Source organism: Salvelinus fontinalis, chromosome 30, assembly GCF_029448725.1.
Source record: "Salvelinus fontinalis isolate EN_2023a chromosome 30, ASM2944872v1, whole genome shotgun sequence".
Classification (NCBI taxonomy): domain Eukaryota; kingdom Metazoa; phylum Chordata; class Actinopteri; order Salmoniformes; family Salmonidae; genus Salvelinus; species Salvelinus fontinalis.
In genome coordinates this window covers 13,936,892-13,962,693 of record NC_074694.1, presented here as the reverse complement: position 1 = coordinate 13,962,693, position 25,802 = coordinate 13,936,892, and the positions used below count along the sequence as shown (strand labels likewise).

At 40.8% G+C, this 25,802-nt stretch overlaps 1 protein-coding gene across 4 annotated transcripts; it reads left to right on the top strand.

Moving 5' to 3' along the window:
• The first annotated feature begins 800 nt into the window (after positions 1-800).
• On the top strand, positions 801-24,539 carry LOC129828668 (RUN and FYVE domain-containing protein 2-like). Of its 4 annotated transcripts, none has more exons than XM_055889785.1 (19): positions 801-1,021; positions 2,031-2,142; positions 4,048-4,221; positions 4,521-4,638; positions 9,619-9,720; positions 10,435-10,558; positions 10,939-11,003; positions 12,768-12,833; positions 13,227-13,296; positions 13,394-13,495; positions 13,639-13,755; positions 14,068-14,235; positions 14,367-14,464; positions 16,768-16,887; positions 17,193-17,322; positions 17,470-17,564; positions 17,878-17,926; positions 18,085-18,165; positions 18,361-24,539. In XM_055889785.1, exons 2-19 carry the CDS (start codon positions 2,067-2,069, stop codon positions 18,502-18,504), a joined length of 1,899 nt encoding a protein of 632 aa, XP_055745760.1. In that variant the 5' UTR covers positions 801-1,021; positions 2,031-2,066; the 3' UTR covers positions 18,505-24,539. The 4 variants fall into 4 exon arrangements, with proteins under 4 accessions (XP_055745760.1, XP_055745758.1, XP_055745757.1 ...); XM_055889783.1 differs by having other exon boundaries at positions 2,019-2,142; XM_055889782.1 differs by lacking the exons at positions 801-1,021; positions 2,031-2,142 and adding an exon at positions 2,629-3,163.
• Positions 24,540-25,802: the final 1,263 nt, after the last annotated feature.

Here is a 25,802-nt window from a genome sequence, read left to right as displayed (position 1 = left end):
CATTCCTTTTATGAATCCAAATTGAACAGATTCTCAATCTAATGGAGGGAGCTGGTACCATGACTCTTGCCTTGGGAGATACTGCCATCTTCTGGGTAGAATATAGAACATCATATGAGAAAATTGTATCTCTCGTGGACAGACTACACATTTAACTGATTACGTGAGATTTTAGTTCTGGATTACCCGAGATGACTGACAATTAAACATGACATCTTTACTGATCGGACAGTTGGATTACCATTTGAACATAAAACAGCAGTTTGTTATGTTGTATGTCATTCTAAATACTACAAATATATCACTAATTACTAAATAATGAATGGTCATTGGAAAGTAATATCCACATTAATATTTTAGTACATTTTTGTCACTGTGAATGATCACCGAAATACATCTTGGGTGATCAGATAATCTTGATATATCTTAATCTATGTATTCCATGCATTTTGCTAGTAATGCATTCATACAAACAGAGGTGTCACCAGAGACGGAAGAGGAAGCGAGACATCCTACTCCCAAATGTTTTCTGATTCATATACAGCCACCCCGTTAAGCAGACCGGAACTGACCTTTTTTCATGGTAAACGGCCTGAGTGGGACATCTTAATTCATCCACCATCTTTGGTGTCACTCACTTAAACCACTTCCTGAATGTCTTTGCATTCCATTTGCTACACGAGGCCAGGGATTGGCCGGCCTGTGTAGGTTTGTTCCTCCCCATCAGCAGAACCATTCCTGCCCCTCCTCAAACAGGAGACTCCTCCTCCGCCCTCATCGACCCCTCTCATCTGCTGCCCGTATGTGTACTATGTGCTCCGAGTTGTTCCATTGGGCGACATTCCCTCTTCTCTGCCTGTGACTGACTGCAGAGGGATGAGGCTCCCTCAGTACCAAGGCCCAATGCAGCACACACAACAGACCCCAACCCAGCCAGGCAAGATCTGGAGTTACTGAGTCAGTCTGAGCCCATCTGAAACAAACCAAGCAGTGTGCTGCTGCTATTGTTGCTCTGCCTGAGGTAAGTCAGCACTATTTTCATCAGAGTCCAGACAGACAGTCCAGTGGTTCATTTAGTACTAGTGTATAATGTTAATTAGTCTATGTTCAGTGAACATTCTACAAGAGAACACAGAAGGGAGGATGTTACAGTGTAGAGTACATATCTCAGGGAGAATGTTATAGTATAGAATATATATCTCAGGGAGAATGTTATAGTATAGAATATATCTCTCAGGGAGAATGTTACAGTATAGAATATATATCTCAGGGAGAATGTTATAATGTAGATTATATCTCTCAGGGAGGATGTTATAGTATAGAGTACAGATCTCAGGGAGGATGTTACAGAGTGTAGAGGACATATCTCAGGCCATGTGTAACTGGTAGACAGGGAGGGTGCCGCAGGAAATCAGAGTCATATGATAGTGCAGCACTGACTGGCAAATCAGCAGGAAAACAGCAGAAACGTTACTGACACTGTCCGTGGACACAATGGACTCCATAGTCCTGGTTCCTGCTTGCTTCTGAAAATATAAGAAGGTTGTTCCGCCTGTAGAATTAGGAAATGGAATAGGCAAGTTAATAGAATCTGTATGGTTCCACGGAACAATGTTCAGGTTATTTAGTTAATGGATCCAAGACCAACATATTTATAATCATATTGCTCGGCTTTATTACATTGTTTATCTCTCTCCATGAGCTCATGACATGCTGTGTTATGGTCCAGATTCAAAACTAAGGACAATAAAGTGCACATTATACTGCGTCAGAATATTCCTGTTTTATGTTGGTTTGTGACCAACTGTATGGGCCTCAGTTGGCCCGCGGGCACATAAATCACTTATTTCCCCTTCCATTTTGTGATTTTGGTTTTGCATGAATTCTAATTTACATTTCACAGTCATTATTCTCTCATGGGGAGAATGTGTGTGATGTTTTTTCTAAGGCTGTTGTTGGCATCCCTGTATTTGTGTAACACTTCGACTTCTCTCCTCTCTTACTGCCCGACTAAATAGTTGTTTGTCCAGGTCCCAGGACCATCTTGGGTTGAAGTGATCTTCACCATGTATTCCCCTCAGAGTTTACATCGCTGGGGCATCACTCATACTGAGAGCATGGAGCGACTTGCATACAGTCAAGGTAAACAAAGCAGATAGCCTATAATTTCTTCTCAATCATATTGTGGTACAATTGGCTGCAACACTCTTTTATAACTGAGTATTACAGATACAGACTTGGAAAAACTGGAATCCTACTGAAAGGCTCCATTGAATTATGAAAACTATCAATTTCAGATCATTTATTAACTTTAGAGGGACATGCATCAAGTTTATCTAATGACCATTTTTTTCATTCATTACTTAGTAAGATTATTAATTTCTGTGAACTTTTAATGACAAGAAATATTAATGTCTGATCAACACTTCTATTTTCTCGAAACACTTTATAGAGCTAGGCAAGTATACTAATTGTTTTATTAATATTTAATTACTTAAATCATATTTTATTTTACTCCGTTTAAATAATTGATACCATATCATTATAGTATACAGTACTCCAAATTGTATGCAGAAACAACTTGATTTCTTCCAGCCCGCGGTAGAGGGTAGCAGAATCCCAAGTATCTCACGCCATTACGTAGTGCGTTTTTGACGCCACCCATACGAACCTGAGGGATTCGGCTTCATGGGATCTTTACACTCTGCGGCTAATAAGGGATAATAATTTGTCCTTGATGACTGTGAAAGCGGCGTTCACACTTAGAATGTAGACGAAATGTGATAGGCATTATAGTGTTGGGATTGGATGATTTAGCAATGCTATCCCAGACATTTCTGCAACAATGGTCGCCAGGTGAATTGTCCGTATGATATTTCGACGATGGCGACACCTGCAGAGCACGACCTTGCATTAGCTGAAACAGAGAGCAACAAAGAGAAGTCTCAAGTATTCGGAATCCTTAGGTTTCAGGAAGAAAAATCGGCCGGTGAAAAAGCTAGCACCACCACGTCCACGACCATGAGAGCCGGGGACGGGAGATGGCAGGCACCCATATTTGCACTAGCCAGGAAAGCATCAGAGACCTTTTCAGGAAGCAGCAGTCATGTTTTGGCGAAGGTAGCGGAACCCACGTCTTTTGTAAACGAATGGAGTGCCCAAGGTAATTTGGAGTTATGTGCTCATCTTGTTTTGTTGTTTGATTTTGCATAGATCAACACAGCTGTCGTGTCATCCCGTTCCTGCTCCATACATGTTGCAACAGTATCATATGCATATATGTCGGTCGTTGTTGATTGTGCGACATGAATCAATTTTTCTGCGTGAGCTTACGCATCGGCCGACGAATCTGTTTGGAATTATTATCTTATCAATTCAACTCATTCACTGTCAAATGGTGATAACCTTATGTTTTTGTGTGATTAACCAATAGCTAGTTAGAACCACACCCCGAGCTCATATCGTGATGCGATGCTTGCTGCAGTTACTTTGGGTGATTCAGACCAGCTGCATCCCATGTGGAGTGGGAATAGGCCTGTAACGCACAGATTGCACATTAATAGATCTCTCACCTACTGATTACTCTGATCTGAAGCAAAATAGCAGCATGATAGATTGCATCATTTGCCCCATGTGTCAGTTGCATATTTACAGCTAAAGGCCGGTGCAAAACTGTTTCTGATCAATGTTTTCTTCTGGTTCGATCAGAAATAGTAACTCATCACAAATTTAGTTGATCAGAAAAGGTTATTTATTAGCCAGGATGAAACCCAATAACGTGCCTACATACGGTGTCATGTCTGTACAACACATATTGCAGAGAACTATGAAATGGAACTATGAAATGTGAGATGATGAATTTATGACTGTTTATTGACATAATGTAGATGGGCATTTCAGATGTCAACATGTGCTGTATGTATGTATGTTTGTATGTTTGTGTACACCACTATGCAAAACATAATGGCATGGCTCTTTGTTGACGTACTATAGGTAGTGTTTGAATTGACCACTCCCAAATGTGGGTCTGTTTCCTTCCCTCTCCAGCTCTGCGGAACCCTATGGCGATGGAGAGAGCCAACCTGCTGAATATGGCCAAGCTCAGCATCAAAGGCCTGATCGAGTCGGCCCTCAGTTTTGGACGCACCCTGGACTCCGACTACCCCCCACTCCAGCAGTTCTTTGTTGTCATGGAGCACTGCCTCAAACATGGTCTCAGAGGTATTCACTTATCATCGTTACCATGGTGCAGAACTAGTTGAATCCCATTCATAATGTTGACACTATTAGCTCATGGACACATTTTTATTACATAATGATTTGTTATGTTCATTAATCAACACATACTGTATCATCCTCAATGCCCGCTGTTGGCAGGACGTGCCGGGATATATAAATATGCTATAATCTCCCCTTTCCCATTATTTTCTTGATAGTTAAATGCAACAACATATTTTCTCGACTGTGTTGTGTAACATTACCCATGAGATAAGGCTCAATGTTTATTCTTGCACCCGCAGTGAAGAAGTCATTTCTTGGATACAACAAGTCTCTGTGGGGTCCTCTGGAGATGGTGGAGAAGTTGTGTCCCGAGGCAGGAGAGATTGCAGCCAGCGTCAGGGACCTACCAGGACTAAAGTATGGTACCAGAAGAGAGAGAGATGACTGGAGCTGACATTTCTATGTAGAAAAATGGAGAGATTAACTTCTTGATTAGGGCTTTATTCAATCCATATAACCGAAGTTCAGAGATGTAGCACGCTTGAAGTTTTAAGGTAATTTCAGATTGAGCTGACATATGCAGCATTTACCTTGAATGCAGTCTCCGCTAATGAGAGAACTTTGGCTTTAAATGTCAATCATGCTGTAAAGCTGATCTTCAGCGATACGGATTGAATCGAGCCTTAAAAAGCCTTTATTTTCGTGGCATTTAGTTAGAAATAGTTAAGAACAAGACAAACAGGCCAATGCATTTGGGCACGGTGTCAGGCTTCATCTTTACGCCCTGAAACAGGCTGACACCATGCCCAAACACGTTGGCTTTCGTTTGTCATGTTTTTCGGTTAACTAAGGGGGTTTACACATTTGAGCTCACCAGAACAGTGTCTTTTCTTCTCAGAAATGTATATTTCATGAACTTTGTGTTCACGTTGGTTTTGTTTACATTTGTAGGCCCTAATGACCACTACGGTTCACTGCAAGCAGAAAGTGTACTACAGGTTTAAAAGCACTAGGCCTGATTGGATCCCTGTGTTCACTGATTTGCTGAAGAGAAACTTGAGCCAGAACAAGGAAGTGTCTCGATGTATTTTTGTACTTTCGCTTCGTGTTTTTCATTAAGACTGAAACTCCGGTGAAGCATCATTTCAGCCCAGATTATAAAGGGAACCCCGTATAGAAAGGTTAAGACATACAGTGCATTCGGGAAGTATTCAGACCCCACATTGTGTTACGTTACAGCCAATTGATTAAATGTGATTCCCCCCCCCCCCTCATCAGTCTACACACAGTAATGACAAAGCAAAAACAGGTATTTCATTTTTTTTGCTAATTAAAAAGCAACAATAATAATAATGAAATATGACATTTACACAAGTATTCAAACCCTTTACTCAGTACTTCGTTGAAGCACCTTTGGCTGTGATTATGGCTGTGATTATTCTTGGGTATGACGCTACAAGCTTGGCACACCTTTATTTGAGGAGTTTCTCCCATTCTTCTCTGCAGATTCTCTCAAGCTCTGTCAGGTTGGATATGTAGGTCACTGCACAGCTATTTTCAGGTCTCTCCAGGGATGTTCGATCGGGTTCAAGTCCAAGCTCTGATTGGGCCACTCCAGAGCCTGAACTTGAACCCGATCGAACATCCCTGGAGAGACCTGAAAATAGCTGTGCAGTGACCTGCACATCCAACCTGACAGAGCTTGAGAGAATCTACAGAGAAGAATGGGAGAAACTCCTCAAGGGTTCAAGTCCAGGCTCTGGTTGGGCCACTCAAGGACATTCAGGGACTTGTCCTGAAGCCACTCCTGCCTTGTCTTGGCTCTGTGGTTAGGGTTGTTGTCCTGTTGGAAGGTGAACCTTTGCCACAGTCTGAGGTCCTGAGCTCTCTGGAGCAGGTTTTCATCAAGGATCTCTCTGTACTTTCCCCCTTGTTCATCTGTCCCTCGATCCTGACTAGTCTCCTAGGTCCTACCGCTAAAAAACATCCCCACAGCATGATGCTGCCACCAACATGCTTCACCGTAGGGATGGTGTCCAGTTTCCTCCAGACGTGATGCTTGGTATTCAGGCCAAAGAGATCAATCTTGGTTTCATCAAACCAGAGAATCTTGTTTCTCATGGTCTGAGAGTCCTTTAGGTTCCTTTTGGCAAACTCCAAGCGGGCTGTCATGTGCCTTTTACTGAGGAGTGACTTCCGTCTGGCCATTTTACCATAAAGGCCTGATTGGTGGAGTGCTGCAGAGATGGATGCCTCCCATTTCCACAGAGGAACTCTGGAGCTCTGACAGTGACCATCCGGTTCTTGGTCACCTCCCTGACTACGGCCCTTTTTTGGTACCCTTCCCTAGATCTGTGTGTCGACACAATCCTGTCTCGGAGCTCTGCGGACAATTCCTTCGACCTCGTGACTTGGTTTTTGCTCTGACATGCACTGTCAACTGTGGGACCTTTTATATAGACAGGTGTGTGCCTTTCCAAATCATGTGAAATTAGGGATGCGGTGGCTGTATTACCACCACACCAGCAGTCACGAGTCCTGAAGGTAGTCAAATTCCATGTGATCGTTTACTCACAGTAATTAGGCTTCTCCAAGCTCTGATGCTGCTGATGGTCATTAGTAGCCTACCAAACTTACTAACTGCCTGGTACTCAGCACTCTATTGTCCCTCTAATCACTCTGACGTCAATGCAAATGTAATCTAAAATCTAATCAAACACTTAATGAGAGCCCATAAGCTCGTGTTGCGCAACATTTGTATAGGCTATGCAATTGCGTGAGAACCGAGTGATGGCCTCTATTAAAAAGAGGAGGATCCCATCAGTTTTCTATAGGCTAGGCCTACTTTATTTATTTCTCAACTTTCCTAATATTAAGCAAATATTAATCACATTGCTTATCTTTACAACAGGAGTATAGACTACCTAGCTGGCATGAAAATGAACCACAGGAAAAGCATTCTCCATTTGCTATTTACGTGCAGAGATGACATGTATTTTTTCCCCGCCCCTGTTTCCCGACAGGTGCATGATAATGGTTCATTCTAAATCAAAACAAATTTCACACCTATATCATTTAGTATATGTAAAGACAAGATTAAATCAAGAAATAGTGTGATCGGTGACAATATTAGCCTATCACTTGTGAATGATGCCCAGCTTAAGGCAAACAGCACATTCTTTTTTTCCCTTCTACTTTTTCAAATAATAGTCGCACACCTCATGTAGCATACCCCATAGGCCTATATGTTTTGATAAGGGTTGTAATCACAACTAAAGTGGCCAAATAAGTTCTTTAAAATTAAGCACATTAATCTGCTTTACAACAGGTGTAGAGTCTATCTGGCATACAGCGTGTGAGTTTCAAGGTCTGGGAAGATATCTTTCACCATAAAAATGCACATTAATAATAAAAGCATTACATGTGTAACTGATGTGAAATGGCTAGCTAGTTAGCGGGTGCGCGCTAGTAGCATTTCAATCAGTTACGTCACTTGCTCTGAGACATTAAGTAGGGTTGCCCCTTGCTCTGCAAGGGCCGCGGCCTTTGTGGAGCGATGGGTAACGATGCTTCGTGGGCGACCGTTGTTGATGTGTGCAGAGGGTCCCTGGTTCGCGCCCGTGTCGGGGCAAGGGGACGACGTAAAGTTTATACTGTTACACATGCATAATCACATTTGTGTTCACTTTTGATAATGGTGTTTTCCCGTTAATAGAACAACATTTGCTCTTATAGCCTACTGCCGTGTGCGCATCGCTGCGCTTAAAATGTGAAGAAATATTCTGACAGTTTATCAACATTTTAAGCTAAACGTTCTGATCTGTTGCGTCAGCCTCATTGCATAATTTTTTTTATTTTTTTTATTGCTAGTGGTTATGTTCATTTGGGATCTATCGCATCCCGCAACTGTCCCAGACTATGTTTGGAATATTTATTTATCGCACAGTACTGTACTATGGGGGATAGTAGATTGACATAGGCTAGCGCATTTGCTGTTTCGTTAGGCCTAAAACTAAATGTGGACAGTTCTTGCAATATCTTCAATATGCACCTCAGATTTGGATACAGACGAACGCAGTTGCGTCACCGATGTGTCTTCACTTGAAAGACATTATAAAGTGCCTATCAAATTGTGAATGAGAGACTGATGAATTGTGTACAGCCTGCGCAAAAAAACAAAGCAGAGCTCATGCCTTTTCAAGCAACTTTTTTCAAATCATCATTAGTCACATCATGCAGCCTTACAATGTATTACAAATCAAAACATATAGCCCCACGTTTGTAGAACAACTAAAGTTACATTAATAACTCTAAATTTAAGCATATAGGAATACCTATTTCTTTTAAGGGTCAACAAAGAATTGCGCACTCCCTCAAATCGTTTGGAGAAAACATCTTTCTTCAATTTTATTCTTCATACTATAAAATAATATAAAATGATGCCACAGAATTCTAAGCAAATCTTTTCTGCTAAATGAACTAGTGTAGCCCACAGCCATTTGGCATAGCTAGATGAGGACCTAACATAAGGACAACTCAGAGTATGCTATTCTGTTCTTCTGAAATAGACTACATTTTCTTCATATCATGCTTCTTTAGACTTGTCTAAAATAAATAATGGATTTATTGTGAAGGTGAAGGCTATATTACTTGGATTTATTAGACTTTTTAAAATGTAGATGTTCCAAAGGTCTGCATCAGTGGCTTGTAGGCTGTGTGTGGAAGCCAGGAGATGCTAAATGTGTTTATTCTAATTAACAGTCAATTGCCGTGAAACCGACAGTTATTTGCTTGACAATCACCGGCTGACCAAATGTTGTGACCGCCACGTCCAATCAATTGAATATATAACACAAGTGGGCTCCAATCAAGTTGTAGAAACAGCTTAAGGATGAGCAATGGAAACAGGATGCACCTGAGCTGAATTTCTAATCTCATTGCAAAGGGTCTGAAGACTTACCTTTTTTGCAAAAATATATACATTTTTTAATCTTTGTCATTATTTGATGAGGGGGGGGAATTATTCAATCCATTTTAGAATAAGGCTGTAACTTAACAAAATGAGAAAAAGGGAAGGGTCTGAATACTTTGCACTGTATGTTCTATAACCTAGGAAAGCAAGCATACACATTTTCCCCTGTGTGCTATAAAGATGATGACTCAGCTGGGCTGTTAAACATGGAAACATCTTGCATGTCGATCATAAATCATGCACGCCACATCTAATGTCAACACACATACAGTACACAGTGTTTGGATATTTTTATATGACTCATCCACTAGTTAGTATTGTCCCCCACCCAATGGGCCGCTCTTCACTTTGAAATTAAATACGAATATCATATATCAATATGTATTGTTGGACTAATGGCTGTAGTTTTTGTTCCGTTATTGTAGGACTCCGCTGGGCAGAGCTCGGGCCTGGCTGCGTCTAGCCCTGATGCAGAAGAGGCTGGCTGATTACCTCCGCCTTCTGATCACCAGAAAGGACCTGCTAAGGTACTGGAAGGACACCCAGTCTCAACTCACTCACACACTGATTTTTCTCACACACATCTTCATCTCCATTCAAAGTCCTTGGGCCGGCAGACAGAGAGCCTCCTTGATAGTGGTTCACCATCTGCTTCTCAGCAGACGAGACGCTAATACCTTCAGATGGGTAGAGGTGGTGTCAGTTATTTTCTATAAGAAAACTGTTAGAATAAGCAGTGATGGTATATACAGTGCCTATCATAAGTATTCACCCCCCTTGAAGCTTCACATTTTATTGTTACAAAAGTGAAATTTCATTTTTAAAATATGGTCAATGATCTACACAAAACACTGTCAAAGTGGAATGAAAATCCACAGCATAATTATTAACCGTGCTTAATTTGTTATTGTTACCCATCTACCAATCACTGCCCTTCTTTATGAGGCTTTCGCAAAGCTCCCTGGTCTTTGTAGTGGTATCTGTGTTTGAAATTCAATACTTGAATGAGAAACCTTACAGATGTATGTATGGCGGACAGAGGACGAGGTAGTCATTCAAAAATCATGTCAACCCCTATTATTTCACAAATTGTGAGTCCATGTAACTTATTATGATTTAAGCCAAATTTGACTCCTGAACTAACTTATGCAACAACTATATTTTAGTTATTAATTTGTAAGCATTGTATGTGATGATGATTTGATGTGAAATATGTTTTGCTGTGCGTTTTGCACCCACAGTGATTTCTATGAGAATTCGGCTGTGATGGTAGAAGAGGAGGGTGCTGTCATCGTTGGCCTGCTGGTGGGACTCAATGTGATCGATGCCAACCTTTGTGTCAAGGGAGAAGACTTGGATACACAGGTGAGTCAGTCTCCCCCCCCCCCCCCCCCACACACACTTCAGTCATTGTTCTAAAATTCCCCATGACAGCCTTTAAAATAGGCAAGTGAGAGGACACCTCAATGTTAATCAGGGTCCTACCCGCAGACGCAGGATCAGCGTTCCTTTCACCTCGTGGAGAGCACTCGTCGCATCCCAACAAACTAATCACACTAGTATCTACAACTGTCAAAGCCAATAGTATAATCTAAACTGTTCAGCTGTGCTTCTAGTCTATTCAGATTGTAGCAGCAGACGTTTACACTCCAGTTGTCTCAGCCCAATTTGAGAAGGAATATACTGGTCAAAGTCTATGTAGAAATGTTCAACATACTGGTTGTGTGACATTTTACATTTCTTAGGTTGGGGTCATTGACTTCTCCATGTACTTGAAAAATGACATTGATGACTACAGAAGTGAAGAAAGGTAAAGTAGATATTCTTGTTACTTTAACGAGATGGAATATATCGATTAAAATATATATACTACTACACATTGTCTTGGATACGCTGAGAAAGATACAAGTACAGTTGAAGTCGGAAGTTTACATACACTTAGGTTGGAGTCATTAAAACTCGTTTATCAACCACTTCACAAATTTCTTGTTAACAAACTATAGTTTTGGCAAGTCGGTTAGGACATTTACTTTGTGCATGACACAAGTAATTTTTCCAACAATTGTTTACAGACACATTATTTTACATAATTCACTGTATCACAATTCCAGTGGGTTAGAAGTTTACATACACTAGTTGACTGCCTTTAAACAGCTTGGAAAATTCCAGAAAATAGTCATGGCTTTAGAAGCTTCGGATAGGCTAATTGACATCATTTGAGTCAATTGGAGGTGTATCTGTGGATGTATTTCAAGGCCTACCTTCAAACCCAGTGCCTCTTTGCTTGACATCATGGGAAAATCAAAAGAAATCAGCCAAGACATCAGAAAAAAATTTGTAGACCTCCACAAGTCTTGGTTCATCCTTGGGAGCAATTTCCAAACGCCTGAAGGTACCACGTTTATCTGTACAAACAATAGTACACAAGTATAAACACCATGGGACCACGCAGCTGTCATACCGCTCAGGAAGGAGACGCGTTCTGTCTCCTAGAGATGAACGTACTTTGGTGCGAAAAGTGCAAATCAATCCCAGAACAACAGCAAAGGACCTTGTGAAGATGCTGGAGAAAACAGATAAAAAAGTATCTATATCCACAGTACAACAAGTCCTATATCGACATAACCTGAAGACTGCTCAGCAAGGAAGAAGCCACTGCTCCAAAACCACCATAAAAAAGCCAGACTACGGTTTGCAACTGCACATGGGGACAAAGATTGTACTTTTTGGAGAAATGTCCTCTGGTCTGATGAAACAAAAATGGAACTGTTTGGCCATAATGACCATCGTTATGTTTGGAGGAAAAAGGGGAGGCTTGCAAGCCGAAGAACACCATCCCAACCGTGAAGCATGGGGGTGGCAGCATCATGTTGTAGGGGTGCTTTGCTGCAGGAGGGAGTGATGCACTTCACAAAATAGATGGCATCATGAGGGAGGAAAATTACATGGATATATTGAAGCAACATCTCAAGACATCAGTCAGTCAGTTAAAGCTTGGTCACAAATGGGTCTTCCAAATGGACAATGACCCCAAGTATTCTTCCACAATTGTTGCAAAATGGCTTAAGGACAACAAAGTCAAGGTATTGGAGTGGCCATCACAAAGCCCTGACCTAAATCCCATAGAAAATGTGTGGGCAGAACTGAAAAAGCGTTTGCGAGCAAGAAGGCCTACAAACCTGACTCAGTTACATCAGCTCTGTCAGGAGGAATGGGCCAAAATTCGCCCAACTTATTGTGGGAAGCTTGTGGAAGGCTACCCGAAATGCTTGACCCAAGTTAAACAATTTTAAAGGCAAATTATACCAAATGATGAAAGAAATAAAAGCTTAAAGAAATTATTCTGTTATTCTGACGTTTCACATTCTTAAAATAAAGTGGTGATCCTAACTGACCTAAGACAGAGAATTTCTACTACGATTAAGTGTCAGGAATTGTGAAAAACTGAGTTTAAATTTATTTGGCTAAGGTGTATTTAAACTTCCAACTTCAACTGTATGTCAAAATACTTAACACTTTCGAACATAAGTGTTCTCTTTTCTGATTTATCTTCCATGATTTGTTTTCCCAATAGAAATGGTCAAATAGCAGCCATCCTGGACCAGAAGAACTACGTTGAAGAATTAAACAGGCAGCTTAAGTAAGTATTTTAATATTTTTCTTTACCAAACTGTATCGTTGTGATTTCTTTCTTTTTTTTGTGTGTGTGTGATAATCGCTCAACTGTGTTTTTTGCTGAGGAAGCTCTTATTTAGACCAAGATGTTGGCACTGGTTACGTAAATAAAGATGTCTCTTCTCTTCTATAGTCTTACGCTCATTGCACAACCTCAACCTCTAAAGAACTTACGCTCACTAGTTCAACTGCAGGAAGTGTAATTCTAAAAGACAATGAAAGTACTCGTGTTTTGTGGGGACCTTTTAAAGTCTGTTTTAAACATGCGATACTTGAAGCAGTGTGCTTCTTCAAACACCTGTTGGGAGAGATTTAAAAATGAAGTGGCACTAAATTAGCACTTGTATCTTTGGCACAGTTCTTCAGTACATGGCTTACAAGGGAGGGTCGATAACTTGGAGAAATCAAACTCTAAACTCATTGAGGAGGTATGGCAAAGTCTCATTAGTACAGTACTAACATTATGAATCATTTACCATTTTATACATCTGATTTGGTATTCATTTGAACTTCTTTTCATTGTAGCTGGCGATTGCAAAAAACAACATAATCAAACTACAAGAGGAGAATCATCAGCTTAGAAATGAGAACACTATTATTCTCATGAAAGCTCAGCAGCAACTTGAGGTATGCCTTTTACAATGTCCTGTTCTCTCTCTGTGTCAGTCAAATGTAAAACCGTGTTCCTCATTTGTGGTGTTTGTGGTATTAGGAATTGTGGGTTTGGTCTAATCCACTAATGTCACCTCTGATGTGTCACTGTCTGTCAGGTGACCCAGGTGGACGTGGACGTGGAGCTGAACACCTACAAGAAGTCGAGGCAGGGCCTGGACGAGATGTACAACGAGGCCAGGAGGCAGCTCAGGGAGGAGTGTCAACTACGCCAGGTCTGTCATCATCCAGCATTTCCTCGTGATCATTTTTCTATATGGGGCACATCTTCAGTTGAAAGCCATTGAAGCGAATGTTTTTTTTCTAGGCAGAGGAAGCAGCTAATGTAGAAAGGGGAGACTATTTCACCTTTACAAAAGAGGAAACATTGCCAAAATAAGCCAATGCAGAATTCTGAAATGGTCATCTTTGGTTGTAAGGAGCATTCAGTAGCATGGTCTGTGTGAGAAAGGTCAGTGCTTTACAGTTGAGCAGAATTTGCAGGATTTGGGGTGACGGACAGCTGTTCTCCTTGTCCCCCGCTGTAGGATGTGGAGAATGAGTTGGTGGTGCAGGTGAGCATGAAGCAGGAGATGGATCTGGCCATGAAACTGTTGGAGAAGGACATCCACGAAAAGCAGGACACACTGATCGGCCTCCGCCACCAGCTGGACGAAGTCAAGGCCATCAACGTGGAAATGTACTCAAAAATGCAGGTGCCGTGGAACTTTTTGTGTGGCGGATTTTGCTGGTGCTTTTGTGCATAGAGCAGGCTATGTTGTTTATGTTATCAGGTTATGTTCCAGTGACTATACTGATCTGATGGCTTTGCTGTGTTGTCGACCAGACTTCCGATGACGGCACGAAACAGAAGAACGACATGATCACTCGTTTGGAGGAGAAGACCAATCAAATCACAGCAACCATGAAACAGCTGGAACAAAGGTAAGGGAGTTGACTTAAATTATCCTCTTAAATTATTTGAAGGTAATATTTAAGGCCCGGTTTCCTGGACACAGAGTAAACCTTTCCCTGGACTAAAAAGTACTTTCAATGGAGATTTATAGTCTGGGACTGGGCTTAATCTGTGTGCGGGAAACCGGCCCAGTGGCATGCAAAGTATTTTCTCTTTTTGCATGTTGGTGTATTGTTATGAATGTATGTTTTACCATATTACAAATCCATTTTGGAGCATTGACTTGGCTGTAGTCTTGTTGTGTGATGTGATGTGACCGTAGCTTTGTCATGTCTCAGTCAACATGGACCATCCCTCCCTTTCTCTTCGTTTAAAGCCATCTTCTTTGTGATATTTCTATGAGAATACTTTGCTTAACAACTTCTTATTTATTTTGGTCAAATGGAAGTTCCCTGATTTTGACTTCCTATTTCTCTTTTCTTTTCCTTGTCTTTTATTGCTTCCATCTTTTACCCTCATGTTTAATTTCATACATATTTCTACATTGATCTTTTACCCTCATGTTTAATTTCATACATATTTCGACATCGATACACTTCCTGTTTTGTCTACTTGGTCTCAATAGTGATAAAGATTTGCTAAGCCAGACGCGAACGCTCGCCATGTCATTCGTAAAATGTGCCAGCGCAGACACTGAGCACCAATACAAGCTTGTTAAAGACATCTCTTTCTGAGCATTCAAACACAACCACTAACTCTCAGCAAACACTAGGCAGAGGATTTGTTCATATGCAGTATCGTAAAGTAATGGGTTGATGGTTCTTAAAAAGTTTGTTAGTTTTTTAATCAGTCTAATGTTAAGACGAGCTTCTTTCACTAAAGGAAGTTTTGTAGTGCATCCTGTTATTGTGGTACTGTAATAACTAATACACTCAAACATATCTGTAAGAGACAATACTCTACTCATTATAGCCAATAAAAAGTATAATAATTGTCTTATCACATGAAACAATAAAGTTAGATGTTTTGAAATTGTGATCGTGGAATGAATCTTTTAAAATAATTGCCAGCGTTAAATCACCTCCCTGATTGTGTCCATAGAAATGTTAAACTGTCCTGCCACTGTCTGACCATCTTCTCTTCAGAATGGTCTGCCTGTAGATGTCTGACCATCTTCTCTTCAGAATGGTCTGCCTGTAGATGTCTGACCATCTTCTCTTCAGAATGGTCTGCCTGTAGATGTCTGACCATCTTCTCTTCAGAATGGTCTGCCTGTAGATGTCTGACCATCTTCTCTTCAGAATGGTCTGCCTGTAGATGTCTGACCATCTTCTCTTCAGAATGGTCTGCCTGTAGATGTCTGACCATCTTCTCTTCAGAATGGTCTGCCTGTAGATGTCTGGCCATCTTCTCTTCAGAATGGTCTGCCTGTAGATGTCTGGCCATCTTCTCTTCAGAATGGTCTGCCTGTAGATGTCTGGCCATCTTCTCTTCAGAATGGTCTGCCTGTAGATGTCTGGCCATCTTCTCTTCAGAATGGTCTGCCTGTAGATGTCTGGCCATCTTCTTTTCAGAATGGTCTGCCTGTAGATGTCTGGCCATCTTCTCTTCAGAATGGTCTGCCTGTAGATGTCTGGCCATCTTCTCTTCAGAATGGTCTGCCTGTAGATGTCTGGCCATCTTCTCTTCAGAATGGTCTGCCTGTAGATGTCTGGCCATCTTCTCTTCAGAATGGTCTGCCTGTAGATGTCTGGCCATCTTCTCTTCAGAATGGTCTGCCTGTAGATGTCTGGCCATATTCTCTTTAGAATGGTCTGCCTGTAGATGTCTGGCCATCTTCTCTTTAGATGGTCTGCCTGTAGATGTCTGGCCATCTTCTCTTTAGAATGGCCTGCCTGTAGATGTCTGGCCATCTTCTCTTTTTAGAATGGTCTGCCTGTAGATGTTTGGCCATCTTCACTTCAGAATGGTCTGCCTGTAGATGTTTGGCCATCTTCACTTCAGAATGGTCTGCCTGTAGATGTTTGGCCATCTTCACTTCAGAATGGTCTGCCTGTAGATGTTTGGCCATCTTCACTTCAGAATGGTCTGCCTGTAGATGTTTGGCCATCTTCACTTCAGAATGGTCTGCCTGTAGATGTCTGGTCATCTTCACTTCAGAATGGTCTGCCTGTAGATGTTTGGCCATCTTCACTTCAGAATGGTCTGCCTGTAGATGTTTGGCCTCCCCCTTTTCTTTTGCCAGTTTGTCCCATTGCATCCCAACCCCCTGCACCCCTTTTTCCTTGTGATTGGAGCCTCAGTTTTACCCAGTTGGTTTGAATTACACCAGATTACAGGAGGTTGATCGGGACCGCTGGGTCGCAGAAGATGGAGCGCACAAATTCAAGCAGGACTTTATCAACAAAGCCGACAGCCTCCAAAAGCAGATAGCCCAGAGAGAGAAGCAGAGGTAAGTACACATCCATACGGTATATTTACAGCAGCTCTTAGCACTTGTTCCTTCTATATAATAAATATATTGTTTGTCTCTGTACCAAAATGAAGATTTGGGGCTCTATTCATTCCGTATCGCGGAAATTCAGCGCTACAGTGTGATTTGAAATTTAAAGGCAGTGTTCCCATGCTAGCAGAGAGTGCCTTCATGGAAAACGCTACAAAATGTCGACTCAGTTGGAAATTACTTTTAAATGTTTAGCGCCAATCTTCAGCGATACAGACGGAATAGAGTTATCCGGGATGTTGTTCCTATTGTAGGTTGCAGCTGGAGACAGACCTAAAGATTGAGAAGGAGTGGCAGCAGACCTTACAAAACAACCTGGAGAGGGAACGAGACATCGTCGCCCAGCTCAGTGCTGAAGCCCAGCAAATAAATGGACTTAAAAAGGTTTGTGAGGGTTCCTCGTAGGGCTTTTTGTGACATTGTGGCATTTTAAAAGTATTATGTTCAAGTTCAACATATTTTACGTTGTGTCACAGGGATAGAGTATATTTACACACAGTGGACTGATGTATTTGACATGTTTTTCTCCAGGAGTTCCACAGGCTGCAGGATGAGAACAGCCAGCTGACTGGAATATGTGACGAACAGGAACAGGCCCTGGAGGAGCTGGGATGCAAACTTAGCGAGTACTTGTCTATTTTAAACTCCTCGTTTGATGTGTTTTTATTTAACACGGTCTGTCTTTCAAAAAGGAATGTACCCTCTTACTCTCATCAGTTAGAGCAATCTCAACGTACCTTTTCAGAAAGGAGTGGAAAGGAGCAACATGCTTTTATGTTGTGGAGGAGGGACTATAATCACATCCATGATCCTTTTACATGCCTCTTGGCTTTAGTTAGTGCACATACTGTTGCAAAGTTCCAGTTAGGAATTTTGTTTGAGTAAATTGAGAGACGTGAACTCTAAACTGATGCCTGGCTTTTCTTATTCTTAACACAGATCAAAACTTAAAATCGAGGACATAAAAGAGGCAAATGAAGCTCTTCAGGTAAGTGTCTCTCGAGTTCTACATTGTTATTCAAGTGAAAGTTCAGTTCAATCAGACCATTTTTTTGTTCTTATGAAAACAACTGATCTACTAACATGCATGTTGACCTTGGCCCATGCTGTTTCATGAGTCGCCTATCTAACAATAAAATATTCCAGGGGGGCCAGATCTGGCTGAAGGACAAAGACGCCAACATCTGTAAACTGTGTGAGAAGGAGTTCTCCATCTCTCGGAGAAAGGTTAGGTTAAACTCATTACATTTTTTTATGTGAAATTAATTTGGACAGTGCTTAACCAGCATGCAACACAAAAATATGTGACATAGTTGCCATTCTAATTGTAAAACTATGCAAACCATAACGCATATCTTTTCCTTGTGGTGTACTTCTTGCCTAGGTTAGCTCATTTGTTTTCCATGCGTCTCATTTCTCTAGCACCACTGTAGAAACTGTGGGGAGATCTTCTGCAATGCCTGCTCTGACAACGAGCTGCCCCTCCCTGCTTCGCCAAAACCAGTGAGGGTCTGTGATACGTGCCACGCCCTTCTTCTCCAACGCTGTTCCTCAAATGCCACATGAGATGCCTCCTTTCAGCCCCATCCACAGCTTTAACTCAGCGGTTCAGACTACCAGGAAACCGCCAAGTTTGTGACTGTTATCAGGTATCAAGCATTTATGTTCTCCTAGGTGTTGTCCTCTGTGTAACATAAGATTTTAGATGTTATATCTGTGACACTTATGACACTAAGGCTGCGTTTAGATAGGCAGCCCAATTCTGATGATTTTTTTTCACTTTTGACCAATCATATCAGATATTTTGCCAGTATTTGGGCAGAAGATCAGAATTGGGCTGCCTGTCTCCACAATAGACTAAAACCATGTGGGAAGCTGAGCATGTCATTCCAAATCTGCAGTAAGAATATCAAGAGACGATGCAAAGTATGTTTCTCTACGGACGGAGGAATACAGTGGTTGAGCCTGTTGTGATAAGCCGTGGAGTCATTGGACATAATCATATTTTGGTTTTGTTGTGTTATTTCACTTGAATGTGGATGGTGTTACCTGTTGTAATTCACACGTGCCTCTAATAAGCCAAAATACTGAATGAGTACCTTTCACAGATTTGTTTCTGTATGATAGAATGCAGGCACATTTCAGAAGTATGTTTACCAAAAGCACTAATGTTCCCAATGCTGCCTTGGTTATGAAGAAGAAGAAACTACATGAAACAGCACAGCAAATGTATATGTTGTACTTTTGATTACTGACTGAAAAACACAATATTAACTTAAGTAGGTCTAATTCAATATTAACTTAACAATAACTATTATTATCATTAAAATATACCGTAGCTACCTGACGTAGCAAATGCTTACGCTTGGAAACATACCCATCTTGTATTTATTTTTATAAAGTGGAAAAAATATTTCATTTCAGAGTATTTGTTATTTTTCTGCACATTGTATTTGAATATTTGTCATACAAGTTTAAAATCTTGTATCACAAAGTGACAAATAATTTAAGATGTACTGTACATTAATTTGTGTTTACCAAATTATACACTTGCTGTATATTTTGTTTTGTATTCAATCAGCAAAACAGTGTGTTTCAATGTATAATTTTACAAAACTGGAATGAATACTTTTCATTAAAAATAAATGGATATGGTACATCTCACATAATCAAAATATGCTGTGTGCCGTATCAGTTTTCAATATATTCTCTTGTTCACTGGATGCCAGTTACTTTGCAGTGCATCAAAGTTGTCCAGGTCCTGAGGCAGCAAACCATCCCACTACCACCACCATGCTTGACCGTTGGTATGAGGTTTTTACTGTGTTTGTTTTTGGCCAGACATAATGGGACCCATTTCATCCAAAAGGTTGACTTAAGTTTGCCAAGAAGCACCTGGATGATCATCAAGACTCTTGGAAGAATGTTCTATGGACAGATGATTCAGAAGTTTAACTTTTTGGATGACATGTGGTCCCATTATGCAAGCAGGGTGGTGGTAGTGTGATGGTTTGGGGATGCTTTGCTGCCTCAGGGCCTGAATGACTTGCCTTAATAGAAGGAACCATGAATTCTGCTCCGTATCAGAAAATTCTACAGGAGAATGTCAGGCCATCCGTCTGTGAGCAAAAGCGCAGTTGGGTCATGCAGCAAGACAATGATCCAAAACACAAGCAAGTTTACATGAAAATGGCTAAAAAGAAACACATGTGAAGTTTTGGAATTGCCTAGTCAAAGTCCAGACCTAATCAATTGAGATATGGCAGGACTTGAAACGAGCAGTTAATGCTTGAAAACCCACAAATGTTGCTGAGTTAAAGCAGTTCAAATCAAATTTGACTTGTCACGTGCCAAATACAACCTTACAGTAAAGTGCTTACAAGCACTTAACCAACAATGCAGTTTTAAGAAAAATAAGTGTTAAGAAAGTATTTACTAAAATACACTTTTTTTTTTTAATAAATAAGAAAAATGCATGCAAGTGGGACAAAATTCCTCCACAGCGATGTGAAAGACTGATCAACAATTGCAGGAAGCATTTGGTTGCTGTCATTGCAGTTAAAGGTGACACAACCAGTTATTGAGTGTAAGGGTTCAATTTCTTTTTCACACTGGGGAATTGGGTGATGCATAACTTTGTTAATTACATTTTTTTTTTAATGTTTGTAAATTCAGGTTCCCTTTATCTAATATTAGGTTTTGGTTGAAGATCTGATAACATTCAATATAAAAAATATGCAAAAATAGAGAATCTGAAAGGGGGCAAATACTTTTTCACGGCACTGTATGATATGGTCATTAGAGTGGACTTTCAATGGATTTTCAATGAAAATATTACACAATACACACTGCACCATTCTACGACATCAATCACCTGAATAGGGCCTGCCACACACATCTTGTCTGATTTGCTCTTGCAAATGTATGGGGAAAATACTTTAGGGCAGGGAGAGGTGGGGAGGGCTCCAGACTTCAGGGAAGGGAGAGGTAGGGAGGGCTCCAGACTTCAGGGAAGGGAGAGGTGGGGAGGGCTCCAGACTTCAGGGAAGGGAGAGGTGGGGAGGGCTCCAGACTTCAGGGAAGGGAGAGGTGGGGAGGGCTCCAGACTTCAGGGAAGGGAGAGGTAGGGAGGGCTCCAGACTTCAGGGAAGGGAGAGGTAGGGAGGGCTCCAGACTTCAGGGAAGGGAGAGGTAGGGAGGGCTCCAGACTTCAGGGAAGGGAGAGGTGGGGAGGGCTCCAGACTTCAGGGAAGGGAGAGGTAGGGAGGGCTCCAGACTTCAGGGAAGGGAGAGGTAGGGAGGGCTCCAGACTTCAGGGAAGGGAGAGGTAGGGAGGGCTCCAGACTTCAGGGAAGGGAGAGGTAGGGAGGGCTCCAGACTTCAGGGAAGGGAGAGGTAGGGAGGGCTCCAGACTTCAGGGAAGGGAGAGGTGGGGAGGGCTATGTGATCTCTAATCATGTACAGTTTTACACTTTGGACTCTTCTCTGACAACCCCCGTCCCCCCCGCATTCGAACATTGACCCCATGTGCAAGCAATGACTCAAGTATTTTCTTTAAGCTTAATGTTTTCATTAAGCCCCACTTTAAGCTGTTTACCACAGTTGTGAATTCTGTGAATGTATTGTAATGTTTTTAAAATTGCATAACTGCCTTAATTTTGCCGGACCCCAGGAAGAGTAGCTGCTGCCAAGGTGATCCATAATAAATACAAATACAAAAGACCAGCAACACTTCCTTTGACCTAGCTTTTTGTTCAAACTTCTCTGTTTTGTATTCTAGGGACTCTAGTGAGTAGACTGGACCCTGGTTTTACAGACACAATTTATAGTTTTTTCTGTAAAGTGCTATACTTGTATGTGATGTATACAGTAGGCTACTTAAGTATCAAAAGTAAATGTAATTGCTAAAATATACTTAAGTATTTAAAAGTAAAAGTATACATTTCAAATGCCTTATATAAAGCAAAGCAGACGGCACCATTTTCTTGTTTTTTTATTTATTTACAGAGAGCCAGGGACAGACTCCAACACTCAGGCGTCCTTTACAAATGAAGCATGTGTGTTTAGTGAGTCTGCCAGATCAGTGACAGTAGTGATGACCAGGGATGTTATCTTAATAAGTGTGTGAATTGGACAATTTTCCTGTCCTCCTAAGCATTCAAAATGTAAGGAGTAATTTTGGATGTCAGGGAAAATGTATGGAGTAAAAAGTACATTATTTTTAAATTTTTTAAATATGAAGTAAAAGTTGTCCAAAATATACATAGTAAAGTACAGATCCCCCCCCCCCCAAAAAAAAGTAGTACTTTAAAGTATTTTTACTTAAGTACTTTACACTACTGGAAATATGCCTACCCTGAAAATGTAAATATTTCCTCAATTTGGTACTTGAAAAGTCCTTGTAATTATTGTAGCCAATTTACAAGTTATCCTGCTGCCTTATAATGATGCATGATTTAATTTTTGATCTGTTCTTGTGCGAGATGTGGCCACTTTCCTTTGTTTCCTGCCGCTTCAATTGGAGGGTGTTGTGCTACTCTGTTGCGGTAAAACCACGTGCGGTTATTATGAGAACAACAACATGTTGGCTTCAACTTAGCTTTCCATACAAATCCTTCCATTACAAAAGGAACCCATTTTTGTTCGCTTTCTCATTATAAAAACAGCAATGGTGAGATTAATGCTACGGCTATTCATGGATGTATTATCTGTGCCTGCTTCGGCCACAATAGGCTTCAGAAAATCGACATGCATGCATCCAATTTATTTAGTCAGGCACGTCCACATTATTCTATGTTAGGCCCTATTTCTACAAATATCCCTAGTGAATTGATGTTGATCATCTGTTGTCTGCTTGATTGACATTGATATTATTATTTGACCCTGCTGGTCATCTATGAACATTTGAACATCTTGGCCGTGTTCTGTTATAATCTCCACCCGGCACAGCCAGAAGACGACTGGCCACCCCTCATAGCCTGGTTCCTCTTTAGGTTTCTTCCTAGGTTCTGGCCTTTCTAGGGGGAATTCCTAGCCACTGTGCTTCTACACCTGCATTGCTTGCTGTTTGGGGTTTTAGGCTGGGTTTCTGTACAGCACATTGTGACATCAGCTGATGTACGAAGGGCTTTATAAATACATTTGATTGATTAATTGATTGACAGCAAGGCCTCCTTAGATTTAAGAGAGAAAGCATCAAGGTAATGAGTTCATGTTTTCTATTTATTTAGTCCGGTATGTCCACATTATTCTATAAATGCTACAATTGTATATCATTGAGTTTCTTGAAAATTTTAATTTTAAATGCTTAAAGGATGTATAATCCTAGGCCTATTTTGTTGTATAGGTAGAGTTATGGGCCAATTTGCATATATTCCTCTAAGTACATGTGGAACTACATAAAAATACTTTTTATTTTGGTTTCAAACCATTTTGAAATGTTGATCCCGATGTCACACATTGGCCCCATTGTTTATAGAAAGACCCATACATTGCACTGTACACAATTATCTGTACAAAACATGAGTTTGAACAAAAAGCTAGGTCATATGAAGTGCTGCTGGACTTCTACGGTGGTCAAACAGTTTAATGTGGGGTGCTTGGACACTGTACAGTCAAAACAATCGATTGTGTGTCCATAAAACCAGGGTCCAGTCTACTCACTAGAATCCCTAGACTACAAAACAGATGAGTTTGAACAAAAAGCTAGGTCATAGGAATTGTTGCTAGACTTTTACTGTGGTCAAATAGGTTTGTGTGGGGTACTTGGACACTGTACAGGCAAAACAATCGATTGTGTGTCCATAAAACCAGGGTCCAGTCTACTCACTAGAATCCCTAGACTACAAAACAGATGAGTTTGAACAAAAAGCTAGGTCATAGGAAGTGTTGCTAGACTTTTACTGTGGTCAAATAGGTTTGTGTGGGGCCCCTGGACATATAGCGCTGTACAGGAAAAACTATTGATTGTTTGTGTCCATAAAACATGGGTCCAGTCTGCACTTTTGTGCTGTCGCTTTAACTATTTTAGCTTGCTCTTTGTTTGCTTCCAGTGTGAAATAAAATGCCATTCTATGCCAGACTTGCACTGTTGGCTTTGCCCTATAACTGAGGTGACAAAATCTGACTATTAGCTTCTCACCTAATCCCATGCTAACTGCTTCAGCAAAAACAATTGAAACAATGTGATCAGTAAATGGAGTGTTAACTGTCTGGCATACCTGGAAATGACCTACATTATCCTAATGATGAGAAGGCTGCAGACTTCACACATTTAAATCAGCCAGCCTTACGTGCCAAAAAATGCACCAGGTCAAGTGTTTGGTGAGACAAATCAAATATATATTTTAGAGGCAGTATCCTAGTGAGATCATGTTGCTACAGGTTAATATCCCTCCAATTATCACATGTATATTTTTCTTAAAATGACATGGAAACAATGTTGATTCAACCAGTTTGTGCCCAGTGGGATGACTGTATGAAGAGGATCTTGCATAGAATTAGAAAATTCTGTTTTACTGATGATACATTTCATGAAAAGTATTTGATTAATTAACTTGATTGTGATATTTGTTATGAATAAAGTATGCTTTTTAACCAAATTTCATCTCTTGACTTTTGAATAAATACAGTTGAGGACGGAAGTTTACATACACCTTAGCCAAATACATTTAAACTCAGTTAATCCTAGTAAAAATGCCATGTTTTAGGTCAGTTAGGATCACCACTTTATTTTAAGAATGTGAAATGTCAGAATAATAGTAGAGAGAACGATTTATTTCAGCTTTTATTTCTTTCATCACATTCCCAGTGGGTCAGAAGTTAACATACACTCAATTAGTATTTGGTAGCATTGCCTTTAAATTGTTTAACTTGGGTCAAATGTTTCAGGTAGCCTTCCACAATCTTCCCACAATAAGTTGGTTGGATTTTGGCCCAACTTATTGTGGCCCATTCCTCGGTGTAACCGAGTCAGGTTTGTAGGCCTCAAGCACACGCTTTTTCAGTTCTGCCCACATATTTTCTATGGGATTGAGGTCAGGGCTTTGTGATGGCCACTCAAATACCTTGACTTTGTTGTCCATAAGCCATAAGCCATTTTGCATTATGGCCAAAAAAGTACGATCTTTGTCCCCATGTGCAGTTGCAAACCGTAGTCTGGCTTTTTTATGGCGGTTTTAGAACAGTGGCTTCTTCCTTGCTGAGACGCCTTTCAGGTTATTTCGATATAGGACTCGTTTTACTGTGGATATAGATACTTTTGTACCTGTTTCCTCCAGCATCTGCACAAGGTCCTTTGCTGTTGTTCTGGGATTGATTTGCATATTCACACCAAAGTACGTTCATCTCTAGGAGACAGAACACGTCTCCTCCTGAGTGGTATGACGGCTGTGTGGTCCCACTGTGTTTATACTTGTGTACTATTGTTTGTACAGATGAACGTGGTACCTTCAGGCATTTGAAATTGCTCCCATGGATGAACCAGACTTGTGGAGGTCTACATTTTTTTCAGGTCTTAACTGATTTCTTTTGATTTTCCCATGATGTCAAGGAAAGAGGCACTGAGTTTGAAGGTAGGCCTTGAAATACATCCACAGGTACACCTCCAATTGACTCAAATTATGTCAATTAGCCTATCAGAAGCTTCTAAAGCCATGACATAATTTTCTGGAATCTTCCAAACTGTTTAAAGGCGCAGTCAACTTTGTGTATGTAAACTTCTGACCCACTGCAATTGTGATACAGTGAATTATAAGTGAAATAATCTGTCTGTAAACAATTGTTGGAAAAATGTATTGTGTCATGCACAAAGTAGATGTCCTAACCGACTTGCCAAAACTATAGTTTGTTAATTAACAAGAAAT